This window comes from Cuculus canorus, chromosome 1, assembly GCF_017976375.1.
Source record: "Cuculus canorus isolate bCucCan1 chromosome 1, bCucCan1.pri, whole genome shotgun sequence".
NCBI lineage: Eukaryota > Metazoa > Chordata > Aves > Cuculiformes > Cuculidae > Cuculus > Cuculus canorus.
The window spans coordinates 86,229,786-86,252,834 of record NC_071401.1 but is presented as its reverse complement, the minus strand read 5'-3'; the positions used below and the strand labels follow the sequence as shown (position 1 = coordinate 86,252,834).

At 34.2% G+C, this 23,049-nt stretch overlaps 1 protein-coding gene across 12 annotated transcripts in view; it reads left to right on the top strand.

Moving 5' to 3' along the window:
• The window catches only part of DMD (dystrophin), a 1,193,355-nt gene that overhangs the window by 1,003,429 nt on the left and 166,877 nt on the right, over nucleotides 1–23,049 (top strand). For all 12 annotated transcript variants that reach the window (XM_054050408.1, XM_054050369.1, XM_054050393.1 and 9 more), the window contains 2 exons: nucleotides 5,500–5,620; nucleotides 6,161–6,429. In XM_054050408.1, coding sequence (XP_053906383.1) covers nucleotides 5,500–5,620; nucleotides 6,161–6,429 — 390 coding nt within the window. The remainder of the gene's footprint in view (nucleotides 1–5,499; nucleotides 5,621–6,160; nucleotides 6,430–23,049) is intronic.

The window sequence follows — 23,049 nt, the reverse complement described above, 5'->3', positions numbered from 1 at the left end:
GTTCCATAAAAGTAAGGTACCATGAATATGTGCAAAGTGACTGCAAAATAGATCTTCTCACTTCCTTTTAATTGTCTTCTCTCCCACAAGCAGATACATACAGACAAAATATTTTGTCATATTTATCCAGTATCAAATCTAGAACATTTTAGTTCTTTTTAGAAATATCCCTTCATTCCTTTTTCCACTCTGTAGCACTCTGTAGTTTAATGTGTGGCCTTACTAGTTGTAGGTATACTGCTTCCCTGTGGAAAAAAAGAATTAAACATAATCCTTGAAATTGGGATACCCCATTTACTCTTCAAAGATCTCTTACAGAGGAGGGAAAAGCAATTGAAGCAGAACTCTGTTGACTTCAAGTTGTCTTTGTCAAAATCTGTTTGCAGCTTGGAGTTTTTCTACTGTACATTTTTTTTTCCCCTTGACACTATGGACTTTATTACTCTAAAGATGTCTTTTAGTGAAGCAGACATACAAAGGCTGTATCCAAATGAACTGCTTAGTTTATTTCTGAACATCATAAAAGTTATTTTTAAAAGGCACACACTGTAAATATAGAAGTATCTGTATGAAAACTGGAGCACAGTACTGGAAAGTGGTCTCTTTTCAAGAGTATTGGCACTGTGCTTAAGAACAAAGCTTAGCTCTTCAGGTCTTGGATGTGAAAGTAAGGAGTAGTTGAATTTTGATCTTGAGAAAAAAAATCAGCCAATTGTTCATTTAGTTCTCCAATAGATCAGTTCTGGAAAACAGTCTTCAGTAACAAGCATAGTCTCTACCTTCTCTGACCCAAACTTCCAGCTTTTGTATTCCTATGCCAGTATAACGTCTTTCCTTCGGTAAAGCAGGGTTTTTTTTGCCAGGTAAAGCAAGAAGAAAAGCCAGGTAAACTCTTCTTTGGAGAAGAGAAAAAGCCTCAGCAGGGCAACATAATATATAAACAATTTAACTGATTGCCATTGAGGAATTATATGATGAATGCAAACATGATTTTATGCTTGAATCCTTTTTCTAAATTGGTGTTACAAGCCATTTTTTTTCCCCCTTAAGGATGTAATTTAAAGAAAAAACTCCAAACATTTAACCTCTCCGTATTTTAGACAATCACCTGGAATACCTCAGAAATTCATAGCAGAGCTGAAGAGAAGTCGGTTATCATTTTAATGCTCTTAGTTGCCGGGATTGACTTTAAAAATTTTAAGTGTAGGATTCAGTTTAAAATTTCAAATGCTTGAATCTGTGCCAGAGGAGAGCTTGAACTCAAGTGAGAAAAAGATATCCATGCAGCGAAAATTATTGTGGAGTTATAAATGTGAGCTGCTTTTTAGATAATGGAATTTGGAATTTATCCCAAATACACTCATATAACCGCTATTTGTTTCAACTTACAGATATAGTGGGTAATTTTGTCAGTTGTTTGCATCTGGAGAAATTGCTTCTATGCCAAACAAAGTCTTACAATGGGGAGAAGGGGAGTGTGTGTGTTAATCAATGATAAAAAATGCTGTTTATCAAAACTTAATTTCATTATCTTGCAGATTTCTTTGCTTTATTTACTGTCATGACAATATTTTATTGAAATTTTATAAATAAATAGCTGTGTATATTTTACTGTTAATCTCAGTTAAGTAGCTTAGGAATCATGCAGATAGCCTGCTTTTTCTTTCATTCATTTAAGAGTTGCTACATCTTCTGTGTAGTGATTGTATTAACAGCATAAGTAGCAGTTTTGAATATGGAAGTTAATTATTAACAATTCCCTGGAAACCCTGGAACAATTCCCTGGAAAAAGAGTGCAATTCCTGCTTGAATACAGTAACCTTTTCTAGTGGTGCAGTTCATAGCTACTTTTTAAAATTGAGGTCAAGACCCTTTTTTAAAAGCATTCTGGTTGGGAAACATTTTGAATTAACTTAATTGTACTCTTTCTCTTTAAAAATCATTAAAAGCAAAACCAACTGTTTTTCTAATAACAACAATTAACTAGCTTTACAAATGGAACTCTCTTCTCATTATACTTTCATTCTTTGATTTAAACAATTTATGGTTTCTCCATCTAAAGAGATTTAAGGACACCCATGAGGAGGTAGTAGAGGTCTGAGATAAGCTGATCAATATATGCATTACTAAAATAGTGGACAGAATGCCATTACTGCTGCAGTGCTGATGACAAATAGAGATGCTTAAATAAAGTAGTTTACTTGCTTTTTTGTCAGGTAATACATTATGCACATTCGATTTCCTCTACAGTCAACCTGAAGTGTGGAAGAAGTTAAGGAATTCAATGAAATTAGCCTGAAATCATTAGCTGTGAATTAGACATTCATTTAAGCTAATTTTGCTTTCAATGATGGTCTGCTTATTATAAAGATGTATTTATCAAGGCTGTAGATAGATACATTTGGGGTTTTTTTCTTTTTCTTTTCTTTGTTTTGTTTTATTTTGTTTTGGTTTTATTTCTTTTTTTTTCCTCCAAAAAAAGATTTTATTGGTAGTGTGTTTATACATCACAACAAAACTTTAATCAGAAAAGCTGGCTTTATCTTCATATAATAAGAACATATTTTGGAATGAGATAGTATAAAATTGGTATTCATTATTTTTAATGCTGTTCTGTGCCACTGCTTCAGTCTTATGTGTTTTTCATTCTCTCCTTTTTAAATTTCTTATACTGAAATATGTTTTAACTCACTTGGTAGAAGTCCACAGATCAAAACTAGGAAAGGCAATGAGTATTGTACATAGACCTTAACACCATACTGTGTACTATTCTAAAACTCAGAATTTACTAACTATAATTCTATCCATCCACCTGCTCCAACATCCAGAATGGGAGAGTTGGAAAAGAACACATTTAACATATCATTTCACTGTTTTCTCATAACAAAAAAGAAACTCTTTCTGTTTGTTAGTAAATGCAAAATAGACAAAGTCAGAGAGTTCCCATTAGCAATGCTCTGTTGGCCTTCTCAGTGTTTGTACGTGTGCATAGCTCGGACTGACTGGACTACGGCAGCAATACTCTATACAGCAGTTGTACTCATTTGCAAATACATAGATCAGAGACATTTCTGGCTTTAAAATATCCTGTAAATTGGTGTAGTTTTGGGTTCCCCTGAAATATATGTGACTCCTTCCTGCTCCTTTTGTGCACAAGCAGAACAGACCTCAGTGAATGTGCCTCGTTTGTTTGGTTTTGGACATAGGGATTTCTGAGAAATAATTTGTCTTTGCAGATGTTTATAAAGCATGTTACATCTTTAAGCTGTTGTACAACTATAATGTTTAAAAAACTAATATGACTGTTACTATCAGATGAAAACATTTTAAGTTAGGCTACCTGCTTGCTTACTTGAGCTGCAGACCTGCCACACTCTAGTGAGACAGAATGATGTAGTGTGAGGTGAGCACAAAAGCTAATTAGAGGAATAGATTTTCCTCATTTAGAGACATCAAAAAGGCTTTTAATATTTCTCCTTTCCCTTGCACTTCATGCAAGAGGCAAGTATGGATTATAAAGCTTTCTAAACCTGAAAAAAAACTCACTCAGTTTTTATGCAGAGCATAAAGTCCAGTGATAGTTTACCTGTTGATATAGAGTACTCTTCTTTATTTCTGAAAACCAGTGCTGATTCTTAAGGGTCAATATTATTGTTTAAAGGACTTGTCACTTATTAGTCAAACAACAGATTCCCTTGTGACAGCAGATCTGTGAAAGGATCTCAGTCCCTAGTACTAATGTCCATGACACAAAATTAACAATTTTTACTTTGCTAAAGGGTTTCCCTGATTCACAATTACAAACCTTATGGTCAGCTCTTGAGCACTTAATAAAAAGTTAATTTAAATGCCTATAGTAGAATAATGTGGTCATTTGCTTACGTTTACTTTTCTCAAATATATTAAGAATTTTTTACCTGTGAGAGCTCATATTATAAACTGCAGGTGTGAGTCTCATTATTAGTTCTGTTAGGTATTTCCCGTATAGAACATTTCATAGCAAATATAATTCAAAGTGTAATGAAGTTTTTAATACTTGATTTATAATCTTCCATCAGTTTGCACAGAAACCCAAATTTTGTTTAATAATTAAACTGGATTGGTGAATTTATTATGTAATAATAAATGTTTATTATGTAATAAATATTATTGTATATAATCCCTGTGTCAAAAATTACTTTTCTAATCCCCAGATTAAAATATCTATTTTCTGCTCATGGCATATGGCTCTCCTCTTTGCAGTATTGTGTTGTGTGTTATGCTGCACTGTAATTATCTGCACATTTTACCTCCATGCTGCTTGACAACAGTATGCGTTCAATATTGTTTCATAAATAGAAAAGAAAATTTTGAAATAAAACAGTGATAAGGACCGTTCACATGCAAAAGACCCAATGCTTTGTGCAACTCAAAGGCTAGGTTTTGTCTGTTTTTGTGCAGTAAACATTTTGGATTCATATTAAGGGAATCTTAAATTAATAAAACAAAAGACAACAAAAATATATTTATACAGACATGTGCATGCTTTGAGCATACGAAACCTTTAAATACCATCCTTGAGAATCTTACTCATGATTATTTTAAAAGCAAGGAATAGAGAGTTTACTAGAGATAGTAAACGGACCTGTTGCTTGGAGAAGAAAACTTCAAATAAGAAAGAGGAAGAAAACGCAAGTAAAGAGGCAGGTGCCAAAACACATGACAGGAAAGGGAGAGATAAAAGGGTGAAATACAGTTGGTCTGAAAACGTACACAGAATGTACACAGCACTGAGAAATGTTAAATGTAAAGATGTAGAAATTGGTAATAAACACTGATTAAATCAACTAGAATTAACTATTTCATAAGGACTATTTTCTGTCCTCCAATTTTTGCTCATGCATGCCTACATCTAGGCTACATTGCACTTCTAAATTTTCACTTTAGCCTTGATACTACATTTCAGAAATCTCAGAGAGATTTTAGAATTTACAATTCAATATATTGGATTTTTTTTTGTTATCAGTTGTTAAGGGTTTGCATGTGAATAGCCATAGGTTCTTTTTTTTTTTCCATAGGATATAATATTTCACAGCAGCATTAGCAAAGTGGTAGATGTGGGACATATTGCATTTTCCTTCACATTCTGCTAAATCTTGCTTTCAAGAACTGTTATTTATGCTGGTGTAGTCTGGTGCAGAGCCAGCAGAAACCTTGCCTCTTGTGGCTCGGTTGTGTAGTTGACTGTGGTGTTAATCAACAAAAAGGATTGTTCTCACAGTAAACAATTTGATCTGCAGCTTTGGGTACTTTGCAGCATACTGACACTACATTTACTCCTTTGAATACAATGTGATTTCAGTTTAAGGGAAAACTGTTTCTCTCTTTTACATTTTTTTTGTAGTAATACGCACATGGAAGGTGTGGTTGGAAATTTTGTTCTTAAATTCACAAAAACAAGTACTAGCACTTGGTATTTCATTATATATCCACTTACAATAATTTTGTTTAATTTCCCAGACTTTCAAGAGGGAGCTGAAAACAAAAGAACCTGTTATCAGGAGTGCACTTGAGACTGTGCGAATCTTCTCAGTAGAGCAGCCTGTGGAGGGACTGGAGAAACTCTACCCAGAACCAAGAGGTAATTGAAAAAAGAGCAGAGTAGTAACATATTTCTGGAAAGATCAGTGATGATCAGCGATGATTAAATAAATTCTACCAGCCATTGTGAAAGCATTCCTTATACACTCCAAGCTGAATTGTCAGTATTCAGAAACTATGATAAAAATATAGATGAAAGAAACCCTTAGCAGCCCTTCGGAACACTGTGGCACTAAACAGACGTGCATATTTATAAGTAGATTTTGAAACTGGCTTTAAACCTTCAGGACCAATCTATAACAATAGGTCCATTTGATGTCTGAAAGCTGCAATTTAACTTAATATTCAACTTGTAGTCTCAGTCCACAGAACTAAGTAATTTGTTTAGGAACTGTGTATCAGGTGTCAAACGGTTCAAGAGGGACCAAGTCAGCAAAGCTCCCAAATCTAATTAATTGCAACAAAAGGTTCACAATGATTAATATTTATGTATGTGCAGAACTGTTTTGCTGAGATTTGAACTTATCTTTTTCTTCTAAGACAGAATATGTTTTAAAAGCCTCTTAACTTTCATATTTAGAACTGTCACCTGAGGAGAGGTCCCAGAATGTCACTAAACTTCTACAAAGGCAAGCAGATGAGGTCAGAAACGAGTGGGATAAACTGAATCTACAGTCTGCTGATTGGCAAAAGAAGATAGATGATGCTCTTGAAAGACTGCAGGGCCTTCAAGATGCAATGGATGAACTGGACCTGAAACTACGCCAGGCTGAAGTGTTCAAGGCATCCTGGCAGCCAGTGGGGGATCTGCTAATTGACTCTCTGCAAGATCACTTAGAAAAAGTCAAGGTATGTGTCGGTGTATCAACATTTCTGAACATAGAATAATTGGTTTGTTCATTGTATGAATCCCCAAATCAGGAATTGTCTTTTCAAATGAGAAGTTAATATCTTTGTATCGTACTGATTTATTTTTTTTTAAACAGTACATATAAAGAGTTTTATAATTTCTGAAAATAAAATGGAATCAAATCAACATTGAGAATGTATATTGTTAACATGAGTAAAAAATACTGCAGGAATGTGTAAATATTCTCAGCACTCTATTAACTCAAGAGATGTGGAGTTAACGCTAAAGAAGCAAAACAGAATAGATAGGAGAATATACAATAAAAGTATAGACAATTCTGACCTTTATTGCACTTTTGAAGGTATAACGAGTAAATAATTGTTTCTATACTTGCAGAGTAAACAATTTAAAATATATAAGTTTGTTGTTGTTTGTCATGCTGGTGGCATTTTCTGTCTGTCTTACTTGATAACTAGGCCTCATATGTAAGATAGTTTAAAAAAAGAAAGCCAACGCTGTAAAATTGTCATTATTTTCTATAACTTAGTGCTTATATGCTTTCAAGAGTTACTTCCTAAAATTTTTGCTTATTGAGAAACTCATGAGGACTTGTCCTATCTCAGCATAACTGCCATGGTCAGGCTTTATAAATACTACAGAATTCCTACAGCTAGAGCACAATAGGGGCAGTTGCCGTTTTGATAAGAACAAAGTGCCTCTGTTCCATTCCTATAAATGCAACTCATCAGTCATCTTGAAAGAGACCTGAGCTGACTGTTATTTTCTCTTGTAGAACATTAGGATCTAAGGAGGAGATAGAGTGACTAATGGCAAGGAAAAAAACCTATAAATATCATGTTGTTTATTAAACAAAAAGTCCAGGAGTTTTAGTTACAGAGACTGTTTAATGAGTGTTTTGCATAAATATTGTACAGGACAAATTAAGTACTTGATAGTTGATGAATAGTTATCTGTAAAATTTATCTTAATTTAAATTCATAGATGAACAAAAGAGATCTATTTATAAATTCTCAGAAAGTGAGAATGGCCATGGATTTTTTTTTTATTTTTTTTTTTTTTTTTGTAATTTTGAAGATATTCTGAATTGAATCCCTGACATTACTGGAAAACAAAGCAAGTCACATATTTCTAAAGCTGTGACAATGAGTCTTGACTCCTATAGTAATGAATCCTGTTATGGTTTTGTTTAGGTTTTGGGTTTTGTCATTTTTTTGTTTTTTTTTTTTTTTTTTTAAAGAGTCCTAGAGAACATAATGAAACTTCATTTTGTCATGACTTTTGTCAGAAATCTTAGTTCTCATGAAAATCTAGAAGTACTATCAGTAAGTAGACGTCTGTTTTTTCATGCTGAAGTCTTAACATTAGGGCCAGACAGAAACCAAGACTTTAATCTTTAAATCTTTTGAGATTTAAATCTTTCAAGATTTAAAATCAGATGCTAAGCAGACAGAATATATTCATATACTTATAAGGTATAACTTTTCATTTCACATAGGGCAATTAGAATATGCTTGATGCAAACACATGCTGATATTGTGCTTTCAGCACCTTGTCATCATAATTAGCTTAAGTAATATAAGAACACAATAGGGCAAAAGCTGAATAATGTTAACTAAGTAGTACAATAATTGTCCTAAAATATGCTGTCTAGAGTGTATGTATTGCTCTAATGAAATGTAAGTCCAACATAGATACTGAAGACAAATATGTGCACTAAGTAATGTAAGCATGATTATGAAATTAATAGCTACCAAGAAAGTTACAATTATGCTGCAGTTTTTAGGGTTCATAGATTTTACCTCAGTTATTCATATTTATGTCATTTTTTTTCTTAGAATGAAAACTACATAAGAAAATTTGTAAATACAGTCTAATAATTTATTTAAACCTAAAATAAAGCATGTAGACCCTTAAAAAGTTTGCAAGTTTGCATTTGCTACATGTTAACTGGCTAGAAACTTTGACCTTGATCCTTTATATAGCATATCTATGCAAACTATACAAATATTTAAAATATTGGTCACATATAATTGCATTTCTTGCAAATCTTTCTCCTAATCAGGATCACAGTAGTCTTCCCAAACATAAGCTGATTAATAACTTCCTAGGGAGTTAATTTACCCCATGTTATTTGTTACTGTTCTCTTTAGTTTAGTTCCTGAAGCTCTTAAGGTTGTGGTGCAATGTTGAACTCTCACATGAAATGACTAACCCTTGATCAGTATGAATGGATTATTATCACAGATCCTTGATCTGTATTAATGTACCAATCGGTATTCATCTCTGATTCTGAGGACAAGAGATAAATAGTTTCACACAGGTCCTCTAAAGAATGCAAGCTAGACTACAGATGATCTCTAATCAAAATATTCTTCAAACTTCTCTTCCGTCCTGTTATTCTCCCATTTTTTCTTCTCTCACGAGTTGTCTTATCTGCTGACTGAAATATAACTTACTTTCTTAATAACAGATACTTTTTTTTCTCTCTCTCTCTCTTCGAAGTATACCTTTCAGTCCATTAAAATCCAAACTATCAATTAACTGTCTTAAATTCAGTTTAAGTCCAAATGAATCTATTAAATTTCCCCTAATATCCATTGACTGATCATTTTGATTGTACCTCAGACCGTATTGTAGACATGATCTGCGATTTCTACTTTCTGAAGCTAATTCAATAGATGCTTTCTTTTTGCACTAACAAAATTTTCTCTTCATCAGGATGCTTAGAACACGTAGGGTCACATGAGACCACCACTCAGTTTTCAGATTAAACTTTTCCTGGTATGCAATAGATATGCAAACAAACCTGCCTCATCTAGTTGATATCGTACTAGAAGACGATGAACTGGCAGCAGAACCATCTATCCTCCTCTTCCTCCGTCAAAGACACTCCTTTGCTCCATACAACCCAAAACCTTGATAGCGCTTGTTCTGCTAGTGTGCAACAATCATTATATGTCATGCTGATACTTTCTCCTTATTTTGTTGTCTGTAGGCATCTACTGAGAAATACTAATAGGAATGGATGCTGTCAAGTATTCAGAAGAGTACTCTTAGAAAGTTTTAGATTTTGCTGCATTTATATTCTGAAAAAATTGTTTTTAAACCAAAGGCCACTATTGTGGGATATTGTGCATAGAATTCTGTGACTGAGATGGCAAAATAAATCTCTACAGTGTGGTTTATCTGTTACTAAAGGGAGTTCACCTGCTCCAACGTACTTTTGAGAACACAAGAAGCAGTTTCTTATGCCAGTGATAATCTACCATATTGGTAGTGGCATACAACTACTTCTGTTTTCTGTCATAAACAGCACCATAAGTGAACAACAGAGCTTCTGGACTGTGTGGGAATAGAACCCCTTTCTGATCTCTTTTGTTTTAACCACTGTAAAATAAAATAAAAAAATCAGCCAGAGGTGTTAGTAGTATCTGTTGTTTCAACAGTTCAAAACAGAAAAACATATCTGAAGAACATCTACCAAATAAAAGCTGACTTGTGTAATCCTATTTTCAATTAACTCCATTCTGTTATAGAATGATTTGTTCACTGCCACATGAAGAGGGCACCTTGACTCAACAGGATGATTGTTAACTGTAGAAAGCAGAAAAGAATTCAGTGACATAAGTCATATTATCCTGTGAGCAGTTTTCATGAAAGTCTTAATCTTGCTTTTTAAGAACTGGTTGTTCTTGTAGATTCACTTTTATGGTTAGGTATAAAGCAGTTACTTGGGAAGACTATGAACTTTGAATACGGATTGTGGATTAATGTAGCAAGTATACTCACAAAGGCTGTAAGTATCCTTTTAAATAATTTTGTCACAGCCTAGTTTACAATTTTAATATAATTTCTATAATTATTTTCTACAAAATTGTGAAACAAAAGGCAGTGAGGAGTTCATGAGTACCTCATAAGCAACCTTTTTTTTTTTCTGAGTTGGCAGATTTGAATTATATGCTATTTATTTCAAATTTTCTTCAGCGTAATTGACAGTCGAGGCAATTGTATGATACTGACAAATGTTCACTGGAAAGTATCAACTTGAAACTTCTTCCTAATTTGTAAACTGAACAGTTTGCAATTATGCATAGATCAGAAATGAACCGATGCTCATCATCTTCTCCAAAATTACTTTCTATGTGCACTCTATCCTTTTGTCCCTAGTCATCTCTTCTCTAAATGAGACAGAAAGTAAGACAACTCCTTAAAATAATCAGCTAAATTTCAGTTGTGTTCCTATTTAGCCATAGAAAGGGAAAAAAATGGAATAAAATAGATTTGGCAAGGTTAAAATACCGTACTATTACAAACACTCCAATACCAAATCAGCAACTTAAATTACCAGATAGTGAATGATCATAGGCAGTTCATTTAAGGGAGCAGAGGGAGGAATACAAAAAAGAGCCTTATATATTCTTCTGTACTTCAATTTTGTACTGTTCAGCTACTGCTGCGCTCAAATGAGATATTTCAGAAAAGTGGACTCTTACAGTGCTATTATGAGGGAACTGTGATAACAGTTATCTACAAAGCAAGTTGTTGAATTTCTAATTTATATTCTCATTCATTAAAAAAAATATATTTTCCAAAATTATTTGATATGTTTAAGTACCTGATAATTTTCTATCCTTAATGAAGAGCAAATTATTTTTGTAAGGAATTAGTGGGGTCACATACAGGAAAATTAATGAATGACACCTAAAAACAAGACAATAGTCTAAATTCATCCCCTCCTAGCAGTGGAGATGTACTCTGGACATGAAGAAATCAGTTTTAAATAGATCCATAGAAACCACACAAGAAACAATTACCTGGAAGATGTATTGAATAATCAGAATTTCCAGTGTGGTCAGATTGTAACAAAATGTCTATGCTCCTGTTCGTTTTTTGCTAACGTAAAATTAAGCTACGCATTAAGTTAAGCTAGCAGAGCTCATGTAGTCCAGTCTGTAAAGTAAAATAACATTCCACATACAGCAACTTTTGAGATCTTTATAATTCACTTCTTTATTAATAGTCTCTATATTTCTTAAAACCAAACCAAACCAAACCAAACCAAAACAATAATCCTAACAACAAAAGACAATTATTCCTCATATGGCGGTCTGAATCTATATTAACAGCAAATTACTGCTATTTGGAAGTAAAATATCTTGCCTCATAGTCTGAAAAAATTTACTTTTGTTCTGCATGACAATACATAATTTTTCATGTTGCATAGATATCTTCCTGTATTATTCCAAGCTCAATCCCTTTTTTTCCTTCAAATTTCTACCATATGTAATCTCTTTTTTTTTTTTCCATGTGCAACAGTGATTAGTTTCACTGAACCTTGAGGAGAAAAATTCTATTTAGCAGAATTTTCAGCAAGCAAGCCTACAGAACTAAGTGGTCATAAAGTATTGTTTCAGCAGTTTCATTACTTATAGACTAGGATGTATTTTGACAATTTACAAGCTTTACTCCCTACTATAACTATAACTATAACTATACTCTAGGGTTTTTTTCAGATTTAAACCACCAAAAATACTGAAATGTTCCAGAATTTTAGAATATGAACTAAGGTATGATTAAGTATTTTTAAATTGTTTGTACAATTAAAAGGTGACAGCATCCGTTGGTTGACAACTGAGTAGGAAACTATTTGACTGCAGTGTAGGAGATGAAAGTATTAATGTTTTCTTCAGACTACAGCTGAAGTAATTACTGTTAGAAATGCTTCTCCAGTTTACCATTTCTTACATGTGCCATTCTGTGATAGCATCATGCAATAACTATTTATGAAGTCTCATTAGACTACTTAAAAATGCATATACATTTTTTCATTTTAATTTGAAGCCAGCTGTCACCACCAAAGTCTATAATCAATCTGAACTAAATTGTCCTGTTTCCTTTAGTAAGTCTCTTGATATGTTCTGTGCTGGACTCTGTGATTTCTTAAAAACTAGTTCATACAGAATAGCCATTTCCTAGTGATTCATTTGCCAGCTTTTTGAAAGCCCCAAAATCATGCCTGAGAAAATTAGAGATGACCTCTATAAACAGCTTTTGTAGATGTAAAATGTTTACAGACTAGAGATTGTTCTGAGATATAATGAAAGGAGGACTTTAAGGTTTTAATATAAGTATAATAAGTAAAAACAAAATTTACAAAATAGTGAAAGTGCTTCAGTCACTGGTTTAATGCTAATATAAACTAAATCATCAGTAAAATATATCAGAACATAATCAAGTTTATTTTAAAATAACCCAGAACCTTATTTAAATTAACTGGCACACTTTCACACTCTACGAATGTCCTTATTATATAGAATATTCTTTGTAAATTTAAAACTTTGCTACAATGAAAGCAATAGTTGGATTTTGTTGAATTTCTTAATGAGCTTGCTTTCACAGTGTTACAAAACATCAAAGACACTTCAGCTAACTACATTACCTTATTAGTTGTACAGCCTGGTGTATTGTTTTTACTTTTTTTTTTAAATACAGTTTTATACAACAGAGAATTTTGCAGGGTTGTTTGGTTGTCACTGTTGGAGGCAAGTCTAATTTTCTAAGGTTTGTTTTGAATATGAAATTGAGTCAAAGAAACATGGAATGCTTCATCATGTAGTTATACCAGCTGAAGTTAGTTCTGCTATGATTCTTGACTTGAAGGAGACTGAAAGTTACTCAGTTGTGTCCTGTGATCTCTTAATCTCATTTTAACGGTTTATGAATTAATTTATCTTTTCACATAAAAAGAAATACAATCACAGGTGGTTATTTAATATATAATAGTTGTGTATTTGCAAGTGATACAAATGTAATCTAAAAGTCTCATCAACCTTATGTCGTTGCTATATAATCAGTCACATAATATTGGAGAATTTGTTATGGCGGTAACTATGGCAATAGCCTATGTGTAAGCCATTTAAATACCCGAAGCAAACCATCATTCCAGTTTGCTGGATCCTTTTGATATAAGCTACACATTTCCAATCTCATATTTAGATACTTTAGTTATGGTGAATGTTTTATGGAGACTAGATTACATAGGGGTTTTGTCTATATCAAACTTCCTATTTTAAGGGGAGACTACAAAACCTTTTTTACGTAATAATAATAAAATTATGAGCAGGCAGAGAAGTGAAATCTTAGAACAGTCTTTTAAAATTAAGACTGTCCTTGACTATACTGTTTATTGGGAAACAATGGTATATTGGAGATACAGAAACATTTTTGTTGCTCTGCTAACAAAGAACAAACAAACAAAAGAAGAGTATTCTTTAATTAACGTTTTTGGAAATGACAACAACTAATGTGAGAAATAGCTTCATGTAGACCATTTTACAAAAGAAACAGCACCTGCAAGAGAGCTGCACCAGATTTCACTTGATTTGCACCACATTTGTGTTAACTGCATTAGCACAGTTAATAATAGAACAGACTAACTATTTTCTCTTTGGTTAAGGACCTCTGGGATAAATAATAGTGTTAACTTTTCCTGAAATTAACTGCAGATAAATTCCTGAACTCTAAAGACAAAATAGTGACCAGTAAAAAGTGGAAATCTTTTCTACCTCCCACACAGTTTGGTAGAATATGCTATTATCAAATCAACAGATTTCATTTAGATCCAAATTTTTCCTTATATAAAATCCCCCTGCTGATTTCAGTGGGAGCTCAACATGCACATCTGCAGGCAGAATTTGACTTTTTAAGTATTAGTAATCTCTGATCTTGGTTTCTGATAGCCTGCTGAGAGAACTGACTAATACATGGATAAAAACTTGTCTGTCATTTTATACCTCTGAAGTTCAGAATTGAGGTCAGGCCAGAACATTTCTAAGAGATTGCTCTTTATCAGTTTATCATAAGTAAGAATGAGACTTGAGCTTTTAGAATGAGAATTAAACATTATTGCAGGAACTCTAGCATGTCTTTTTATTTTGTTTTAATTTTGCCAGATAAATTCAGACCTAGTCTGATGATCAAGTATTAACATTCCCAGACATGACATTAAATCAAAGATGCTCTTGAATTGTTGTGGTTGTGTTCAAAATTGTTTGTTTTCTAACAACCTGGAAATGTAAATATTTATCCAAGGGAAGAAAAATACACCATGAGTAACACATTTTGTTTTACTGTGGGACCATTTTATTCAGATATTCCTAAGAGAATGTGACTTGGGGCGGGGGGAGGGTGTGAAGCTGAAGGGAGAAAAACTGTGTCCAAGGAGTATTTATAACAGAATTCTGATCTGCCATATATAGTCTGCTGATGAAAAATAAAGAAAAATATCATACCATAAGTGAATACATATAAACAGAGACATGTATGTTCAACGAGGCATGAGAGGAGGAAAAAGGGAGAAGTGCTAGAAATGAATTTTAAAGTCTGTTTTCTGTGAGAAGGCAATTTTTTCCATGAAGAGCAGTTTGCCAGTATGACATTCTGAATGAAATATTATCTTAAAACATTGACTCTCCTGTTCCTGGGAATGTTATTTTGGTGTTGTAACTACAAGCGTGCAGATTCTGTAATGATAACGTTACTATGACACAGGCAAATCAATGAGCAAAATGGAATCAATTTGTCAAGCTCATATGCTGATACACAGTAGTTATTTAAGGACTGTCTGAAGTCGGGAGAGAAATGAATGTTAGATTGCATAGGATGTTTATCTGTGAGCCATTGTGTTGAAATTATTTCAATCTTTATATATTTAAAGCCTTATAGAGTTTTATTTCACTTTTTTTTTTTGTCCAAGATTAACCCATAATAAAATCATGTAATTGCTACTTAGCACTTTTATAGTACTTCTCATGTTCCAGATAGTATGAATTAATCTTCTCAGCTTCTTTCTGAAATTGCCATAGAAGTAGTATTATCCCCAATTTATAAATAGGGTAATTGAATCAGTGAAACAAATTTGTCCAGACAGCAATGCCACTAAAATAATTTTTATTCTCTTTAGCTTTTACCTGCAAATTGTTTTATATTGGTTGGGTTTGATTATCCAGAGGATTAAGAATGACAGTTTTCATCAGTTTCAGCAGGAGCTGCAGCTACTCATTTCCCAGAGCTACCACCTGATCTTCCTCAAGACATGACAGGCCAGCCTGCCATTCAGAGGGTTTCAACTGAATTTCCTTGTCTGGCATTGTTGAAGGGTCTTAATAGACGTAAGACGTCTAGAAATTTTCATCTCAAGATTTTGAATTGCGGTTTCGCCCATCCCCACTCTCCATACATTGTGCGGTGGTGGTGAAAAGATGAAGATGGGAATTAAAATATTAATTCAAGAACTGGAGAACAGAGCTTTCAGCAAAACACTTGAACAGTCCATCTGACCTGCATTCTTCTGGAAGTCAGAGACTAAATGGACTGTAACAACTCCTTTTGGCTTTCAGCTCTACGAAAAACTTTGTTCCCCTTGCTAGAGGTAGTAATTATCAGGCTTTTATGAGGCTAAACATTATGAGACATTTAAGTGGTAAATTTAAAGAAATGCTAGCAATATTGCAAGTAAACTTGATCTTTCACATTGGGGAGAGGAGAAAATAAAGATTTTTTAAAAATAAAATAAAGGTCTGTATTCACTTTTAGTTAGAAAAAAATAGGAGAAATTTTGAAGCCTCTTGTCTGAAGTGTTTTAATGTTGATTGGGTGTCAGAATACAATCTATGTCTTAGTACTATCTAAGCTACTCTCTTGTATAGCCATGCAAGGAATTCATAATTTTCCTCCTGAGTTACAGTGTCTGTCCACTGGAAGCTTGAGGAGTTTTGTAACATCATAATACATCTCTTGTAATCTTTCTGGTTTAAGCTGTTTGCTTTTTTTTTTCCTCTTTCCCAATGAAATACTACATTTGCCTCTTAAAATATTGTGGTGCCTTACCACATAATAGAGAATTACTTTGTAGTAAATATTTTATGAAAGCAAGGAAAACTCCTTTGAGTCTCTACTACATGAAAGAGCTTTTGGTAAGGAATATGGGTTATTCAACCTTTTACATTTGTATATATCTATCATATAGTATTCACCAGTTAACTAATAGAGACTGATAATGTGTTTTTAATGATTTAAAACAGGTTTGACTGGGCTCCATGACATGAGCAAGTGCTTTTACATTTAATAATGCTGAATGCAAACCTACTAAATGAAAATCTTTCTTTGTAAAAAATCCTTTATATTTTCTATGTCCTTTATGTAGTGTGTGTTAGACTTCTCCTTTATGTAGTGTGTGTTAGACTTCCAGATTACATATTGAAATGCTTCAAGTTACTTAGATTTCCTAGGCACTTCATCTCTTGATTGCCTGATTGGCCTCTTGGCTGTAAAGTAACTGACTTTGATTATGTGGAAAAATTGGTGCAGAACTGTTTATAAACACTTTAGGAGCAATGGGGTTTGCCATGTCATGGTTATAGTGGTTCCAGCAAAGTGAATTACAGGCTAAATTTGCTTTTCCCCTTCCATGGAGAGAACACAATTTCAGAATAAATTGCGTGGCACTAGCATAGATTGTGTCTCTTCAGGGACCATAGAACTTCATATCAGCTGTTGATTTAAAAAAAGATAAATATAGAATTCATAATAATAAAATTTGTGTTTCAGGATATGTGGAACTCTTTGTTAGTGTGCTTCTGCTTATTAAATTAGGCATGCTAACAATAAATATTTTTATAGATACAACATTTTTACAAATCATAGCTTTTCCCTTGAAAATTTAAAAATGAAGAATATTAATATCTGGCATTAGTTCATTTTTCAATTGCTCTATTCAAATTTTAATATATTTATTTTTGAGGAAATGCTGAGTTAGTCTCCCTAACCGTAGGAAATAACTTTTGAAAAATTTAATATTTTAACACATCAAAAATACAGAAATCAGAACAGGATGGGACCTAAAGGGCATTTGATTTTCTTTCTCCCCTGATGTCTTCTAGTTGAATTACTTTTATCCCAGAAGAGAATTTGTATTCTGCTGTAGTGCATACTTGCTTGGTCATTTCTGAGTTTACAAAAATATATAGAATGGAAAATCAAATCAGCTAAAATCCATTTTGTTTCAACATTGCCTGTCCCCAGGAGCACTAGAATCAAACAAGACCACAGTGTGGGTTTAAAAGGAAGCTAAGTGTAGCATATTGAGCAAGCAATTGACAATCCCAGGTTTCACTGAAATTAGAATGAGAATAAACTAAACCCATCAGAAAAGAAATGAACTCCTTTAGAACGAAAAAGATAGAGACTATTAAACTGACCTGGGTAGAATGTGTCAGTTTGTTCCACCTTATATGGTTTCTAACACAAAGCCTAATGATACACGCTGGCCCATGGATACTTCTCCACTTGGACACTAAGGAAGCTGAGGCAGAGAAACATCAGCACTGGAAATCTGCTGCAGCCCAGGTGTAGGATGGCCGCTCATCATTCTATGCAAATGGATTCTGTTCAGATTTAGATGATGATGATGATGATATTAAAAAAAAAAAAAAACTTAACAAAAGCGTTGTCTTACATGGGAGAGCTTTTCTTCCTAAGCCCTGTCGTGCTTTCATCACAGTGCCCAATGTTCTTTTCTGTCTCTTACACTGCTTGTGAGAACTGAGGTTTAACATACACTTGTGCTGCAGAAGACTCTTATCGATATGAAAGAATTCTTCAAGAAAATGCAAGCCTAGCATGAGGTTACTTCCCTGTATGACTGCCATTCATAGACCAGGGAAACAGACTCTCTTTGTAGGCAGAGTTAGCCCTTTTTTTTGAAATCTGCTTCATATTAGGTGTCAGAAACATCATTCCATGGTGGAACATATAAGGGGAATAATTTTTCATATTTACATTTCTGGACATATGTAAATCCATATATAAGAACAATTGATGGATGAGTTGGCAAATAAGATTGCGAGGCCAGTCTCAATTGTCTTCAAAAATTATGGCAGCTGGGAGAGATTCCTGATTCCTGCAAGATTCAGGAAGTATCACTGTTGTCTTCAAGAAGGGCAGAAAGGAGAACCCCGGGAACTACAAGTCAGTCAACCTCACCTCAATCTCTGGGACAGTGATGGAGCAGCTAATCCTTGAAACCATCTCCAGGCACCTGAAGGACAAGAAAGTTCCTTTGGTGGGAAGTCACTAGTGGGGTATCACAGTGGTTGATATTGGGTCAATATCATTTAACATCTATGTTAATGAACCAGACCCTTGGACAGAGCACACCCTCAGTTCACAGGTGATACAAAAGTGGAATGAACAGCCAATACACCAGGCATTTGTGCTGCCATTCAGAAGGACCTTGACAACATGGAGAACTACACTGAGAAAAATCTCATGAAAATCATCAAGGAAAAATGCCACGTCTTTTATCCTGGGAAAAATTACCCCAGGCAACTGGACAACATGTTTCTCATCAGCCCTTCTCTGAAGAGGGGGCTGAACTAGGTGATCTCAAGAGGTGCCTTCCAACTTCAGCCATCCTGTGATCCTGCATTTCTACAATAGCAATGCTAACTCTATTTTTAGGAGTTCTGGGTCTGGTACTTGATATGTCATTTCATTTTAGAGATAATTAAGTTTCTAGTATGTTCAAATGAAAAGACATGCTATAGTAATTGGATGTGTCATCTTAGGTGAAAACTGTCTACAAAATCGATTACACAATAAAGCCATATTACCCACCCACAAAGACCAGGAGATTGATGACAAACCAATTTGCTAATTATTTATCAGTCTTTTCTACTTAGAATATATTTTTTTCCTTTCTTTATTTCTTTGTTTCTTTTATTTTTGTCGATGTACTTTTCAGGACAGTTTAGAATTTTGTGAAAGTGAAAGTGTTTCATTAGTGCATGACGTTGCAATAATTTTTACATGCAGGCATTCCAAAAATATGTAGGACTTCCTATGCCTTTAATTGCTAATAACGTAAGAAATTTGTTTTTTAGTCTTCAGTTTTCATTGATGCCCAAGCCTGCATGGTCTTGAAAAGTTTAGTAGGAAGTGAAAAACATTGCATTTCTAAGTACAGTTGCTAGAATGTCTAACCCTGTATAAAGACGAGATGTGGACTGCCTAAAATGTAAATACAACTGCTGAAAAACTAGAGATGGCTTGTCATGATTTTCAAATTATTATTTTTTTCCTCCCATTTTAAAAGTATAGGAAGAAATGTATTAAATCCCTTGAGTTGAGGCTTTTAAAAGCTGAACTTTAGTGAAAGAGGATACCATGTAAGGAAATCTCGCATTTACTGTCTCTGAGAAAAACTTGCTTTGGGATCAATTTTGATTTCCCTTGTGCTCAAGGCAAACCTGTATAATGCTCAAATCAAAGCCTGTTTTGCTATATTTTGCAGTCCATAAAATCTGAGAATAAAAAGCAGAGGTTTCACCAAATTGCCTTTAACATCTTAGACAGCCGTCTTTACATGTTTCATCCCCAACCATATAGATACAGACACTTTTCCAGAAACTAGTGTTGAACATATAAAGTATTTGGTGCATTGGTAAAATGAACATTGTGTCCTCAACTTCTCTTTCTAACAAGAGAAATGTATCGCTGTATATGTATCGCTGAGATTCACAGTCCCTCCTTCCATGAGTATGGGAAATGTTAATAAGTCTTGATCTTTAATGTGTTCAGAAGACAATATAGTTGGAAAGCAAAATTACACTCTAGTCTTAGTGTATTAGTATATACATGGTCTCACAGAGATTTTTCTAAACATGTAAACATAACTTCAAGTGTTGTTAAGTCTACATGAAACCCAAAAGAAACACAGAAAATTAATCTGCTCCCAAGCTATTTTTCACTGCAGAGATATTTCAGATGAGTAGGAGCCAATAGGAATAGTGACTATATTTTAAATCATGATTGAAAAGCTCAAATACTTGTTTTAACTTTGGGATAGAACAGTTGTGTAATGGTTCCAAATAAGTAACTATTAGATGATATCTGTTTATTTAATACAAATTTTAAGACAAATACAGCTAAACTCAGTCTCAGTACTGCCAAAATGTATACAACAATATAAGACTTTGTACGTACATGCTGTTATTTTCCATTTATTAGTGTGATGAATGCTAAGCAACAATGATTTCTTGCTCTCAACACAGCTGTTTGTTCTGACTGGGCACTGAGGTTGTCTGTTCTGAACTACATCGAAACATGGTAGTTGTCGGGATCAGTAGGCATAAACACAGTAAGAGTAAGAAGCAATTTTAATGACCCAATGACATTTTATTGTAGCAAACAATAAATAAAAGCCAGCCTGAATTTTATTTTTTTCTCTGTGCATAATAAGTACTGTTCTGAGAATACAATTCCTCTTCAGGGTGTATTTTCTAAGGGGCTTAATGAGATTTAGTCACACTGTTCCATTAACTCCAGTAGGCTTGAAGTCACAGGCATTCCATTTAATTCTGGTTGGATTCCTGAATACTGTGTTTGACTTGTCAGCAAGCTGTTGCACATGTGATTGAGGGAGAGAGTGGTTAAAAAATGGAAATGTGCACTGCAGAGTCAATGTTCTTTTCTGAATTTTCTGCTATGAATTTTGCAATGGAAACTCCCTGAAGCTAATGAAGTATATAATATCTCTATTGTTACAGAAATAGGCTTGTTTACTATTTATTTACTCTTCTACTCAAATGAGTCATGAGTTTCCTTTCAGATTTAATGGAACTGGTTTTTGAATCCTAAAAAAGAAACACCAAACAACTTTTTATGGCATTGACAAAAGCCATTTCCCTTTGGTGAATCTTTACATTTAAAGAGCTAGATTTTTTTAATATTATCTTTCTTCTGAACATCAGGCAGCCTTCCAAATAGGAAGTCAGCGCTCTTCTTTGTGTAAGGGATCACTAAATAAAAGAAAGAAAGGAAAAAACATCAGTATGCCATGTGAAATGTGTGAGGAAGTACATCTTAAAAAAATCTAATCATATTAAATAAATGATCAAATTTTCATTGGTCCAGTTGGTATTCTGGAAAGAGGTGAGGACTATGTGGTGGCATTTACTACCTTGGAATGGGATACTCAAAGCACAAGCAAATATAATGGAAAATACGCAAATAATAACTTAGCCTGCATATTCTAAAATACGTAAGAAACCAGTCTTCAATTACAGACACTAGCCTAAAATCCTTTTGGATTTGAAGTTTCAGTCCTAAATAGAAAATACATAATGTTAGGAAACACCAAAAGGATAACTGGTAAGGAAGAGGTTTGGCTTGGTACTGAGCAGTGCAAGTTCAAAACATAAGTATCATGATAGAGAACATTATGAACTAAAGGTCGGCACCTCTGCAGGGATGAAATAGCCCAAAAAATCCACCACAGTGATGTTCAGTTTTCATAAAGAAAGCTACATACAAATAAGGAAGCCAGCTGAAAAGGAACCAAAAGCGTAAAGTGTGTGAAGACACAATGAAGGCACTACACTGCAAACTGAAAACAAATACACTTCTCCCAAGTGACAGGGGACAGGACAAGAGGGAATGGCCTCAAGCTCCACCAGGGGAGGTTCAGGCTGGACATCAGGAAAAAAATTTTCATGGAAAGGGTCATTGGGCCCTGGCAGAGGCTGCCCAGGGAGGTGGTTGAGTCACCTTCCCTGGAGGTGTTTAAGGAACGGGTGGATGAGGTGCTGAGGGGCATGGTTTAGGGAGTGTTAGGAATGGTTGGACTCGATGATCCAGTGGGTCCTTTCCAACCTAGTGATTCTATGATTCAATGGTTCTATGACTCTTATAAGAGCTAGAAAAATAGTGTAGCTAAAGAAAAGAACAAAGAAAGCTATTTGAGGCAAACATACATAGAACGGTCAGGATTCTATGGTCATGATTAGGAGTCTCAAATCACCAGAACCATAAGACTATTCAGTCAAGTATGCTAATGGAAGTATAGAATAGCTGTGTTATTGACAATATTTTCTTGTTTAAAGATAGTATTTTTATGAGGACTGGAAGGACTGTGGACATTCAGACCAGGAAATCTTGGGAATAATACACTGTAGAAGAAACAGCTTTTGTAAATGACATAGCTTTTGTAAAAGTAGGTGTTCCTTACATCTCCTGTGGTGCCTTGAATGAAACGGGAGCGTATCAGTAAGGAGGTGTAGGCTATTTGGCATTCCAAAGCAATAATAGAGAAGGTCTTCATATGGATAAACAACCAATTATCTTGTTATTTTCTGTAAAAGATGAAAACAAAATGCAGAGGACTGTTTTCCCAGTGAGGCAGAGGACTGTTTATGGTCTAGAAGGTCTGTTCTGTCCAGCATGTACATAAACGAGCTAAAAAGGAAAAATAATAATGCAGTGTATCATCTTGTTGATGATACAAACCTATGCAATGTACTTAAGATGAGGACAGATTGCAAACAGCTGTAGATAAACCTCACAGTACTGACTGGCAGCAAAGTGATGGCAGATGAAATAGAGTGCTCATAAATCTCAAGCAAAGCATGTGAAACAAGCTCTCTCACCTGTCATCAGCTCTCCTTTAGCCCTTCTAAACATTCCTTTAGCATTCATGAAAGAGATCTTGGAATCCTAACAGATGGTCCTCTGTAAACATCACATCAATACTCAGAACTGTC